The 12,059-nt window shown below is 44.7% G+C and overlaps 1 protein-coding gene across 2 annotated transcripts in view; it reads left to right on the forward strand.

Annotated features, from left to right (window-relative positions):
* The window catches only part of TENT4B (terminal nucleotidyltransferase 4B), a 48,244-nt gene extending 39,052 nt beyond the window's left edge, over positions 1-9,192 (forward strand). The window contains exons 6-12 of one of the 2 annotated variants that reach the window (XM_016205010.2): positions 72-200; positions 911-1,124; positions 2,647-2,773; positions 2,873-2,976; positions 3,073-3,260; positions 5,050-5,214; positions 6,606-9,192. In XM_016205010.2, the coding sequence (XP_016060496.2) occupies positions 72-200; positions 911-1,124; positions 2,647-2,773; positions 2,873-2,976; positions 3,073-3,260; positions 5,050-5,214; positions 6,606-6,782 (1,104 nt within the window). In that variant the 3' untranslated portion in view covers positions 6,783-9,192. The remainder of the gene's footprint in view (positions 1-71; positions 201-910; positions 1,125-2,646; positions 2,774-2,872; positions 2,977-3,072; positions 3,261-5,049; positions 5,215-6,605) is intronic. The other variant, XM_087827501.1, reaches the window with a different exon arrangement.
* Positions 9,193-12,059: the final 2,867 nt, after the last annotated feature.

Below are 12,059 nucleotides of genomic sequence, written 5' to 3' on the forward strand. Positions count from 1 at the left end.
CCAGTATGCTGTTCATGCTGTGAGCTAGTCCTAATATAGGAATTCATCGAAAATGTTTTCTTCTTTTTCAGAAATATCCTGTATTACCATACTTGGTTTTAGTATTAAAACAATTCCTATTACAGAGGGACCTTAATGAAGTATTTACAGGTGGAATTGGTTCTTACAGCCTCTTTCTGATGGCAGTCAGCTTCCTCCAGGTATGTCCTATGGTCTGCTGTGCTAGTGGACGCTAACACTGACCACAGTAACTGGGGGTCATTGGGGAAAATGTAACTCGAACTCAATTGCCATGTTTCCCTTGATCACTTACGACTTTCCCTTAAACTGGGTGCCTTTTTGTAATTTAGCAAGTAAGTAAATAAAAATCGCTAGGAAAGAATATATATTTTTTGCTTTTAATCCCATATGTTCTATTGTTTTTGAGACTTTTCACTGCAAATTTTAACATGCAAAGCTATGGGGTGGTTTCCATAAGTAAATAGTAGTAGAAATGCCAAAAATAGGAAGTGTCCTCTAAGCAGCAAATCTTGAAAGTTCTACCGGACTGGGCCTGCTGCGTGGGCAAGAGGAGTGAGAAGCCACTGCTGCCCTGCGCGTGTTTATGTGGCAGCGTTGCCAGATGCCTGGCTCTGCTTGTGACTCAGAGTGACGTCCTGATAGGTCAGCCCGGCCTGCCGCACCCTGGGGCAGCTGTCAGCCCCGCCCCCGAGTCGCCCAGCCCGCTCTGCCGTGAGGCAGTGTGTTGTCTGTAACCGCAGCACAGCCCCCTCCCCTGCTGGCTGCTCCGCTAAACCAGAGGCGCAGTAGGCAGTGCTGAGTATAGCAGTCAGGATGCCATTCATCACCCCCGCCTCCAGAAGTCACAGGATACCCAGTGTAATTCCTTCTCTTCTTCTTCTGGTTTTAGTTACATCCCAGGGAAGATGCTTGCATCCCCAATACAAACTATGGTGTTCTCTTAATAGAATTTTTTGAATTGTATGGACGACACTTCAATTACTTAAAGACTGGCATCCGGATAAAGGATGGTGGTTCATATGTGGCCAAAGATGAAGTACAGAAAAATATGCTGGATGGCTACAGGCCGTCGATGCTTTATATTGAAGATCCTTTACAACCAGGTATTGATATTAGGTAAATTTATGGGCATTCAGAGGAAGGGCATGGTAGTTACCATATTGTACTTAAAACTCTGTTTAGATAAAAAATTAAGGATCAACTTCTAATTGTGGTCATTCTTTTTTCATCAAAGCATTTTATAAGCTAATATATGAGAGTAAACACACACACACATCAAAAAAAACACATGAAAATAAACACACACACACACCGGGAAAAAACATGAAAATAAACACATACACACACGCACACCAGAAAAACACGTTGCAGACTCCAGATGAGTTGGGAGTGGGATCCATTCGACTTTAAGGCAGAGGACCGTGGGTGTGAGCTGCTTGAGTGGGTTTGTGTGCCCCTCCAGTTTCACAGCCATTTTTCTTCTTGTGTTGTCATTGCCTGATTTCAACCCATTCATCCAGGGCTTTTATTTTTTCTTAATTGAATTTATTGAGGTGACATTGGTTAATAAAATTATATAGGTTTCAGGGGTACAGTTCTATAATGCATCATCTGTATATTGTATTGTGTGTTCCCCACCCCAGGTCACGTCTCCTTCCATCACCGTTCCCCCTTTACCCTGCTCCACTTTCCCACCCCCTTCCCTCTGGTAATGGCCATGCTGTTGTCTGTGTCTATGACTTGTTTTCCAGCCAGGGCTTTACTGGGAGGATTCTGAGGTCCTCGGAGGCAGTGACACAATAATATAGCTCAGATTCAGGAGCTAAGGGTTCAAAAAGACAGTTGATTTTCCTTTAGCTCCCTTTCCCCTTTAATTTTGCATGGTCTCCCCGTGCTGTTCCAGCATCATGTTGGCTTGAAAGGGAACAGAAAGTGGATTCCTCCCATGCTCTCATGAGGTTATATTTGCTTGCTTGTCTCCTAGGTTTTCTGGGCAACAATTTTTCCTGATATAATTGTAAAGCACTTCAATTGTGCATTATTGGACTTCAGTGGAAATGCTTTTAGTCACGTGCTTTAATGTGTTAACTTTGAAAATAAGTAAGGAAAGGCAGTTAAGAGGTACAGTAGCTGCCTCACAGCCTTTCTGGCTTATTGAGCCATCTTAGGAATATTAATAGTCCCGTGCATTTGTTCATTGAGGAGATGTTTATTGGGAGCCTATTGTACTGTGCGTAAAGGACACAGACTTTTCAGCTGCATGGTCCTTGCTTTGTAGAAGCTCATAATTTAGTGTGGAAGATACTTGCATAGCTGATTAAAATACAAACATATGGCTTGGTTCACTCTTAGGAGAAAACAGGCAGACTTTTGTCTGCAGAACTGTCTAGGATAGTCCCTGGTAGGCCAGAATACATTTAGGTGAGGTGTACCCCGTTATAACTACTTAATTCATGGTGTACACGCTGAGAGCCTGGGGAGTTGTGGGGCCACTGACAGCCAGATTCCGGGTGCAACTCTAGTAGGAAGTGATCGCCCCTACTTTCCAGGAAGAGGGTTTGTGAAGAGGTAGGTCTGTTAAGCAGCGCCCAAGCTTACTATCTTACATGTACATTTCTTCTCCAGGTAATGATGTTGGAAGGAGTTCCTACGGGGCCATGCAGGTGAAGCAGGCCTTTGATTATGCCTACGTGGTTTTGAGTCACGCTGTGTCACCCATAGCAAAGTACTATCCCAACAATGAGACAGAGAGGTAAAACTTTAACTCACATCAGCTCAGTGCTCATAGTTGGTTGTGGCTTCTTACCTTCAAATTAATGTACCTCCCTCTTTTTTTTAAAAATGCATGCAGCATATTAGGTAGAATAATTAGAGTAACGGACGAAGTCGCCACATACCGAGACTGGATATCAAAGCAGTGGGGCTTGCAGAGCAGGCCCGAGCCCTCCTGCAACGGTGAGTTTCCCGTTCTCGATCGACTATTAGCCGCTTTTCTGAATTGTGTGTGTCTAATGGGAAGAAACGTTTTCCAATCTTTTGCCACTCTTTCAGGAAATGGTGTTACCTTGATAGTAGATTCTCAGCAGTTAGATAAATGTAATAATAATCTGTCTGAAGAAAATGAAGCCCTTGGAAAATGTAGAAGTAAAACTTCGGAACCTCTTAGTAAACACTCTTCAAACTCTTCATCAGGTCCAGTGTCTTCGTCTTCCGCCACACAGTCCAGCTCTAGTGACGTCGTAAGTATGGGGATGTGGCTTTCCTGAACCGGGCTGCTCGGGCCTGTTGCCGGGGATAGCGCTCTGGAGGGCGGAGGTGGACTCATTTCCCGACTTGTTTTACTGGGGAATCTTAACAACAGTAACGATGGCACTATTTCTCAACATTATATTAAAATTTCCAAGTGTACAGCACAAGTAAACAAGTGTTAGTGAGCACCCATCTGCACCGCCCTGGGCTCTGCACTCATGTTGCGAGCGACCGTCACCTCCAAGCCTGACCCCCGTCCATTCATTCCTCTTCTCTGACACATTTCCACGTAAACTGCAGAGGCCAGCACACATCCCCGGAGTGCTATAGTGTGTGCATCATTAACCAGAGCACAATATTGACCCTGTTTTCGCTTTTAATATAAAATTGATGCATAAGGCAATCTTAATTGTACATTCACGAAATTTTTGCAAATGCATACACATGAGAACCCAAACCCTAACAAGATAGAGACTAGCGTTACCTCGTGACGCTGTCTGGTCAGTCCCCAGTCCCACTTCAGAGGCAGCACTGTGGGGATTTTCTAGTGCTGTAGATCAGTTCTGCCTGTTCCACAGCGTTATGGCAGTGGAACCATGGTGTATATACTCTTGTGAGGCTTCTTCCATTCAGTAATGCTTCTGAGCTTCTTGATTTAATTTTTACAAATTGAGATAGAAGTCACATAAAGTTTACCATTTTTTAAAAAGTATATAATATCTTGGGTTTTAGTACATTCACAGTGTTGTACAGCCGTCACCCATCTAATTCCAGGACGTTTCCATCACCCCAAGAAGAAACCCCTTAGCAGGTCCTGTGTCCCCGTTCCCTGGCAGCCCTGCTCGTGCTGTCTGTCTCTATCCTGATCAAACTTTTAACATCAGTTACACCTATAGTTACTTTTCCTTCTCAGGGTTAATTTTGAGTTGACTTAACAGAGATCTAAAATGAGCTTACCTATTTAAATTTTGACTTTTCGAGGCATGTGACATCAAAAGTAATCTAAATATGGAAAGGACATCATTTTATTGTTGTATCGTAGAGTCATAAGTTCTCATGCAGAACTGACCTGTGTGCCTGTCTGGTTCCTGGCGCAGAGCTGGGGAGGACAGTGCTGAGCCAGCTGTCACAGACACAGCGGGGCGGAGGCAGAGACGCCTGGAGAGGGGGAGGGGAGGGACTGAGAGCATGAGACCCAGAGACCTGGGTGGAGTGTGGGGAAGGTGGGTAGACCAGAGGACAGACGTAGCCCACATGGCCCAAGCAGCCCACAAACAGGTGGGGCTCAACCATTGTCCCTGGGAAGTCCCCGTCCACAGGGTGTTTGGAGGGCTCCCTGAGTTGTCATCACAGAGTCTCAGAGGGGGAGCCTCTTAAATCAACCATTTTGTGATGGTGGAAGACACTGATTTGGGGATTGGGACCTAGGTACTCACTCATTACCCTGCTCTTCCCATGTTACCATGGCTCATTTTCTGTAAATGAAGGCACAAATAAACGTGGACCTCTGTGAGCTCCTTCAAGGCTGATTAGCAAGGTCGGGCGTGGGCAGCAGGTTTAACGATGAATGGAAACCCTCTGACAAAAGAAGCCACTTTCAGTGTTTAGAGGAAAACTTAAGCAGTTCGTCTTATAAATTCCTCAATATGCTTCCTTAAGGTTGTCCCAGATGTTTAAATTTGGTCCATGGAGTACTTAGCTGAAATTGTTTTCCTTTTTAAATATTGAGCATCTAAATGATTTAATATGGCACATTGTAATTCATGTGACTTGTGTTAGGATTCCGATGCGACACCATGCAAAACCCCCAAACAGCTGCTCTGCCGTCCGTCCCCCGGGAACCGAGTAGGGTTGCAGGACGTGTCCGTGGAGTCCTCGCAGGCAGGTGGGAAAATGCAGAGCACCCAGGCCACTGCCACGCCCGGCAACGCCAGCAAATCACAGGTACGTGAACTCGAGTTTCTCATTGTGAGGATTCAGAACAAAATACTTAAAATGTCTTACATGTCAGTTACACATGTACATCATGGGTTTGAAGAACACTCGAGGTTAAAGAACAAAGCTAAGAGGTTCTGGTGCACGGACAGTGCTTCTAGTGACAGGGTGTCTTGGTCTTTTTGTTTGTTTGGTTTTTGTTAATTCTCTCCCAAGGATATTTTTTCCATTGATTTTTTTTTTTTTTTTTTAGAGAGAAAGTGGAAGGCAAGAAGGGAGGAGGGGAGAGAGAGAGAGAGGGGAACATTGATGTGAGAGACCCACATCAGTCGGTTGCCTCCCGTCCCACATGCACCCCAGCCGGGGCTGGGGATTTAACCTACAACCCAGGAATGTGCCCTTGACCAGGAATCGAACCCGTGACCCTTTGCTGCACAGGCCAGTGCTCTAACACTGAGCCACACTGGCCAGGGCGTGTCCTTGGTTGTTATGGGACACCACTGTAACACAGACCTTTATGGGAGTCTAGCCACTGGTCCTTATAAGATGGTCCCACCTGCCGCCCTTATTCCAGATTCAGCATAAAATATACCATCAGTTTATAAAAAGGTTTAATTGTACTTGAAGCAAACGCAGATACTGCTCTTGGCTTGGCTCGTGGTCATGTTGTGCACATCTGGGAATGAAGGACGCTCTTACGTTTTATTATTCCATGCCTCGGTGCCTGTGCTGAAATGATCGGGCAGCGGCCAGCCCTGTTTAGTTGTTGAGCATCAGCTTTGGTTTAAGAAAGCCACAGAGATCCTCTATTTTAAGTTTTTTTTGTTGGCTAAAATTTTATTATCATGGGTAATGAATCTGAATGAGGGGAAGAAGCCGTTTGCTGCTGGGCTCCAGCCTAAGGCCATCTGACCCTGTCCCAGCACAACAGTACTCTGGGAGGCCCTGGGCAGTAGAGTGACTGTTATGTCACTCACCTCATACCTCCATTGACCTGCAGAATTCACTTTATCTTTGCAGCCTTAGTCATGTGACCAAACAGACTCATCTAGAGTGGCAATTAACGGGACAGGTGACAGACGGAGGGGGTGGCCAGCCATGACAATCCCTGACCTGGCAGCGCACTGGGTCTGGGAGCTGCAGTGCCATTTCTCACGTGGCGTATTGGCTGGTAGTTCCTTAAGGAAGGTTTTACCTTCCGTCTCCTCTGTTAAGAAGGCAAGGCAGTGGTCTGCGTTTCTCAGCACCCAGTGAAAAGTAATGTCGGTTTTAGAGCTCCGCGAGTTAACCCTGGGGTGTTATTTTCTTGCTGCGGTTTCCAGAGCTCCCTGTGTTGGGTGTTGGCGGGTGCTCGGCGCACTGTGGTACTGACGTCCTTGTGCCCGCTTCTTTTTCTGCAGCACGGACCGGCCCGGCTCTTCCGTTCTTCCAGCAAAGGCTTCCAAGGTACAGCTCCAACCAGCCATGGGGCCCTGATGACAAACAAACAGCATCAAGGCAAATCCAATAATCAGTATTTCCATGGCAAAAGGAGGAAACACAAGAGGGACGCCCCCCTCTCAGACCTCTGTAGATAGTCGGCGTGGTGCAATGGACCGTCTGTGTGCAGTGACCTCATGCCCAGGACAGTTGCCTGGGGACTCCTGGGACACGTTCAGGAGCCTTGCGCTGTCCACTTGTTGATTTAGCAACTGTGTTTTTTCCCAGCTCACCATGGAATGGATCACGAAGACTGACAGCTGCAAAAACAAAAAGCACGCAAAAAAGGGGGGAGAAAAGGCTGCTCATTTGATAAGTCATATGCTACAACAGGGTCATTTTAAGATTTAAAGCTTGAATGTAAAATAAATATATTTCTCATTGGCTTTATGCAGAGTTAGGGGGAATAGTCGTCAGTGTGGGTGGGTGATTGGAAGAAAATGGAATTTCAGAGGGTCGGGTGGGGGGAGAACAGGTCTCTCATAGGAAGCCCAGATTCCAAAGGGAAAAGTGATCTGTGCATGTGTTTTTTTAAATATTTTTGCATATATTTACCATTTTATTGTGTGTATATATAGATGACCATATAGGAAATTGATATTTGTAATAGTGGATTTGTTAATACTTTTTACATAACATTACTGTTTAAATTGTATACAGATTTTTTCTCAGGATTAGTTTGCAAAATAATCTGAATTGTCATCTTAACATCCACACGTAGGGGCGTGACTAGTTCTCTTACTCAATTTGTCCTTGGCATTGAAATGACCTGGTAGGACCCTCGTGACCTGCTGCTGCAAAAGTGTTTCCTCCCTCAAGAAAAGGTTTATGGTGGCAAATGACATTTATTTTATTTTGTACAAACAAATATATATATATCCGTACTGTGTACTTTTGTGTAAACACTGAAAAATCTCTAGTCATCTCTGAAATTAACTTGCAGTCATTTTCAATAGTGCTGTCGTCTTGGGCAGTGGGCAAGTACATGACTTCGTGTTTGTTTCCTTTGCCGTCTTTTTTTTTTTTAAATAATTTCTCATAGGGAGAAAGGCCACGTGTCTGTCCCTCCTGTCGCAGTGAGCCCTGCGCTGCACAGACTGCATGCTGGCGCCTCTCGCCCTGTGTGCTGCGTGTGCTCGTCTCTCATCTCTTTTTAAAACTCATGCTTAACTACTGTGGGAGAGAAACCTGTCAACAGCTTTAATTAAATCATACTTATAAAAAACTATTTTCTTATACTCCACTTTCTGCTTTTGGTATTGTTGATCTTTCAGAATGAAATGGTCTTTGATAATGGGTCTCTTTTGTATTGCCTTTTAAGACCAAATACTTCTTGTCATTGCATTCTCTGTCCTCTCCTTCCATGGAATTGTTACCTTGAATTAAAACTTTTTTAAACATTGGCTTGTTTCAATCATACTGTAAATTTTGGTTGTGGTCAGCTTTGAGTGCAAACGAGATGTACAATTCTGTTCTTCGTCACCTGTTGAGTTTGGGAATGTTTACTATGATCGAATGTAAGTGAATTTCTGAAATTGCTCTCTGTAGGTGAAAGCTCTTATGTTCAGCATCAGTGTGTGTGGCTCTGCTCATTACAGCCGTTTCTGAGATGAGATTCTTTTATAAATATATACATATAAAGTACTGTTGGCTTTTAGGAATTTCTTTTATATACATTTATGAAATACTGAAGACCAATCAGACCGTTAATGGACACTTAGTGCAACTTTTTATAAAGAAAATAATGCTAAAGTAAGACCAAAACCGATGTCATACCTGAAATCAACAATTCAATATGTTCGTATTTTAATTCACAACTGAAAGATATGTTCCAGAACCGGAAACCACACCCGTGTAACCCATGCAAGATTTTAAATGTGATGTTACTTTGACGATGTTTTAAATTTTAGAGTCACGTTTTATTCTGATCAGAATTTTTATCAAGGTGTCGAGCTTTTGTTTTTTGAAACTAGTTTGTCATACATGTTGTGTGCATAATCACAGTATTTATTTTCTAGGACTGTTGTGAATGTGTAGACTTATGTTTACTGCTAAGGGAACAATTATTTATAAAATAAAATTGAATTCAGTGTTAGCTGCCTACTTCAGACAACACTTGCAGAGATCCATGTCACGTTGACCACACTAAAGTTTTTTTAAAAGAATCACCCTCATTGTCGAAAGTGAATGTACTCTTAGGGTGCGGATATTAGTGTTCCAATAAGCATGTGATTTTATTAAAGGTGGTGGTAGCGGGAAGATAATCTTGATTCCATTGGGAATCTTAGGTTTTCGTAAATTTATTGGGAAAATAGTTTTTCCTGTACTGCTGACGTTTCTTTTTGGTAAACAGTATCTTTCTAAAAGAAAAAGCATGAAGGAGAATTGAGGCGTGTACATTTCCTCAAATGACCAGCATTGTATTCGTGAATACTGTGTATCTTGCAATGAGCAGTGTGGGAACTGTTCATTTTCCAACCCGAAGTAAAATACTTTCAAGAACTTTCAGTTGCCTGCTCATTTGTTTTGTACATTTCATCTCTGTGTTTGACTCCAGTCTCTTTACTTTTTCGAGGTTTGCTACTTATTTAAAGATTTGGTGACTGTATCAGAAGCGCGTCCTTTAAATATACAGCCCGCCTGTCTCCATGAGCCCTAACCTTCCTTTGCCAGCGGCACTTGGGCACGAGAGCTGCAAATTCTGCCTCACTGTGGGCACTTTTCTCTGGCAGTCGTGGTTGTACCTGGTTAGTGTCAATGCTCCTTAACCAGTCATAATAAACAGTTAAATACTGGTTTTTAGGGGCGCTGGTGGGTCAAAGAGGTGTTGGCACAAAATCCGAGTGGTTCTGTTTTGATGAGAAAGGTCAATGCATTTTCCCTGCAGCTTTGAGGAGTCCACGAAGGTGCCTGGTTTTCAGCATCTGGGTCTTGTTTGGAGAGGTTGCCCATGGCTTCCAGCTCTCGCTCTGACCTGTGGGATCTGCTGGATTCACACGTAGCCACCCTCCAGTCTTCAGGATTAGTGATCATACTATATTTTTGTCCTCTTTCGAGTGTGTTTTACCTTTACTTGCCTCTGGAGCCTCCCATTAATGAGGCTATTTGCTTCGGCTCAGACATTCCTGGATAAAGCTGCCAGAGCAAAGCATGGGTGGTAGGGAGAGCATATTTCATAGTCTTTTTCCTTTTAGCGTCTTAGATCTCCATGTTTCCCTCCCACTCCCCTCCCCCCACGTAATGGTAAGTGTGAGCTGTGTTTGCTGTGACCTGTGGACTAGGGTGTGGGGTTCCGGAGCTATGGGTGGGTGAGGAGAGCATGGCAGGTGTGAGCCGCAGGACCTCATAATGCTGAGACTTGCTCATGGCCAAGACCACCCCAGTGACGGGCGTGACTATCAAGGTCGCTCTGTAAAAATCCCTAGAGTTTTGCTGATATTTTTATCAGTTATGACTATGTCATCTCAATTTTGATATTAATCTAGGATTTTATCAACTTCAGTTATAATGTGTTGTTGATTTCTTAATGTTTTAGTCACTGATTAGGAATGTTGGTAGAAAACTGATTGCCTCTCAATTTTCAGAAACTAAATGCTCAGGTGTAAAAACGGCATTGCCAATTTAGCTGTGACAAATACCGGAATGTTGCGATTCCGATCAGAAGAGTTTACCCTTACCTGTCAGTCCTGCGGCCCTAGCGCGCTACGCCGTCTGCCCTGGCAGAAGGAACCTTCTCGTGCAGTATTTTGTGAGCAAAACATTCTACAAAAGACTCTATTAAACTTAATTGTGTAGAAAAGCTATATTTCATAGCCACTCTTTAATTTTTATCAGTGACATCGTTCATCTAGTGACGTGTTTAGAGAAGATGAGGGTTGAAGTGGGAACAGACGGGTCTGAGCGATTCCTTGGAGGTGTCGGCTTCTAAACCTCAGGACTTCAGTTACCTGCCATTTTGTCAGACACTTATGGGCAGAATCCACGTTAACATTTATTAACAAATTCTAATATGCTACTTGATACTCAACATGACCAAGAAACGAGCCCGATTTTACTGCAGAAGTTATTTGCGCGGCTTGAAAACTTGGCATCACCCAGAGGCCTCTCCCTCGACCGTGTTCTCGGGCGCTTGTGTTGACTTTGCACCGTAGGCGCCTTATTTCTCATCAGAGATAGTGAGCTAAATAAATTGAATGTTGACAAAATTATTAACCAGAAGAATTGCCTAGAAACTGATCTATTTGATATCCAGAGTTCAATATTTACTTAAGGATGGTTTTTAGTTAATAAGCTGCTCATGTTTGTTTTACTCTCAAGTCGTGCTGTTTTTTTTTGTGTGTTTTTTTTTTAATGTACTTGGCCTTTGCATTTTGGACTTGAGTGTGTGCGTTATTACGTTGAACCTGGTCCCTCACCTGCCAGCCTGAAGGAGATGACACTTCAGAAAGAGATTAAAGAGGTTGACCAGAGAGGTGGAGACGGTGCATCCCCTTTGGCTGTTACGGACTTGAGGTTCCTCCTGGCTTTACTGGGGGAGAGGCGAGCATGTCATAGGAGCAGATGACAGCAAGGCAGTCAGGTGTCCTCTTAATCTGTGCACTTCAAGTGCTGATTGGTGTCTGCTTTTCTTTATTTTAACAAGTCCTGTGGTTCCCGGTGGTCTTGGCTCCTTTTTCCTGCGGCAGCTCCACGGGCGGTGCCGGGGAAGGCCTCCAGCAGGGAGACCGTCCGGGGGGGTTCGCCAGGAGCCTTGGCCCGTCTTAGAGGTGCTGCCGTAATGGGAGACCATGAAGTGAAACAAACTGGTCGTTACCGGGAGGGGGGGTCCCGGAGGCCTAGGGAAGCCTCCGAAGCCAGTGGCCTGGCCGCGCCCCCGGGGGCGCGATGGTCGCTTGTCAGCCACGTTCTCCGAGTTTAAACTCGCCCGCGCCCTGCAGCGCGGGGCCTGTGCCATCCGCGGCCGCTTCCCAGGGCACGTCATCGCCGCCTCTGGTTACAGCGCATCACGATACGTCTCTCTCTCCCCCAACTTAGTCTCCGAAACTTAAGACCCCTTCTCTCTGATTTCCTTATGTTGAAATTCTCAGGAGTCACCTTTTTAATAAGCCTTTCGAAAGTCCTGTAGCCCTAAAACAGCCCAGAGGCTCGCCACAAGCGGAGTCCCACGCCGTTCCCGCTGCAAAGGCACCGTCCACCCGCGCAGGCGTCGGGGCTGAGCGGCGGGGGGGGCCAGGGTCGCTTCTAGACGTTTTTAGTGGAATAGACATAGATGCATACGTTAGAAGTTTGGCGAGCCCGTGTTTGTTTTTAATAACCTTTTTATTTATTTCCTCTGATTAGCGTTGCCTCCTGTGTTAAGAAGTGCGGACTCCTGG

Source organism: Miniopterus natalensis, chromosome 18 (genome assembly GCF_054644295.1).
Source record: "Miniopterus natalensis isolate mMinNat1 chromosome 18, mMinNat1.hap1, whole genome shotgun sequence".
Lineage (NCBI taxonomy): Eukaryota > Metazoa > Chordata > Mammalia > Chiroptera > Miniopteridae > Miniopterus > Miniopterus natalensis.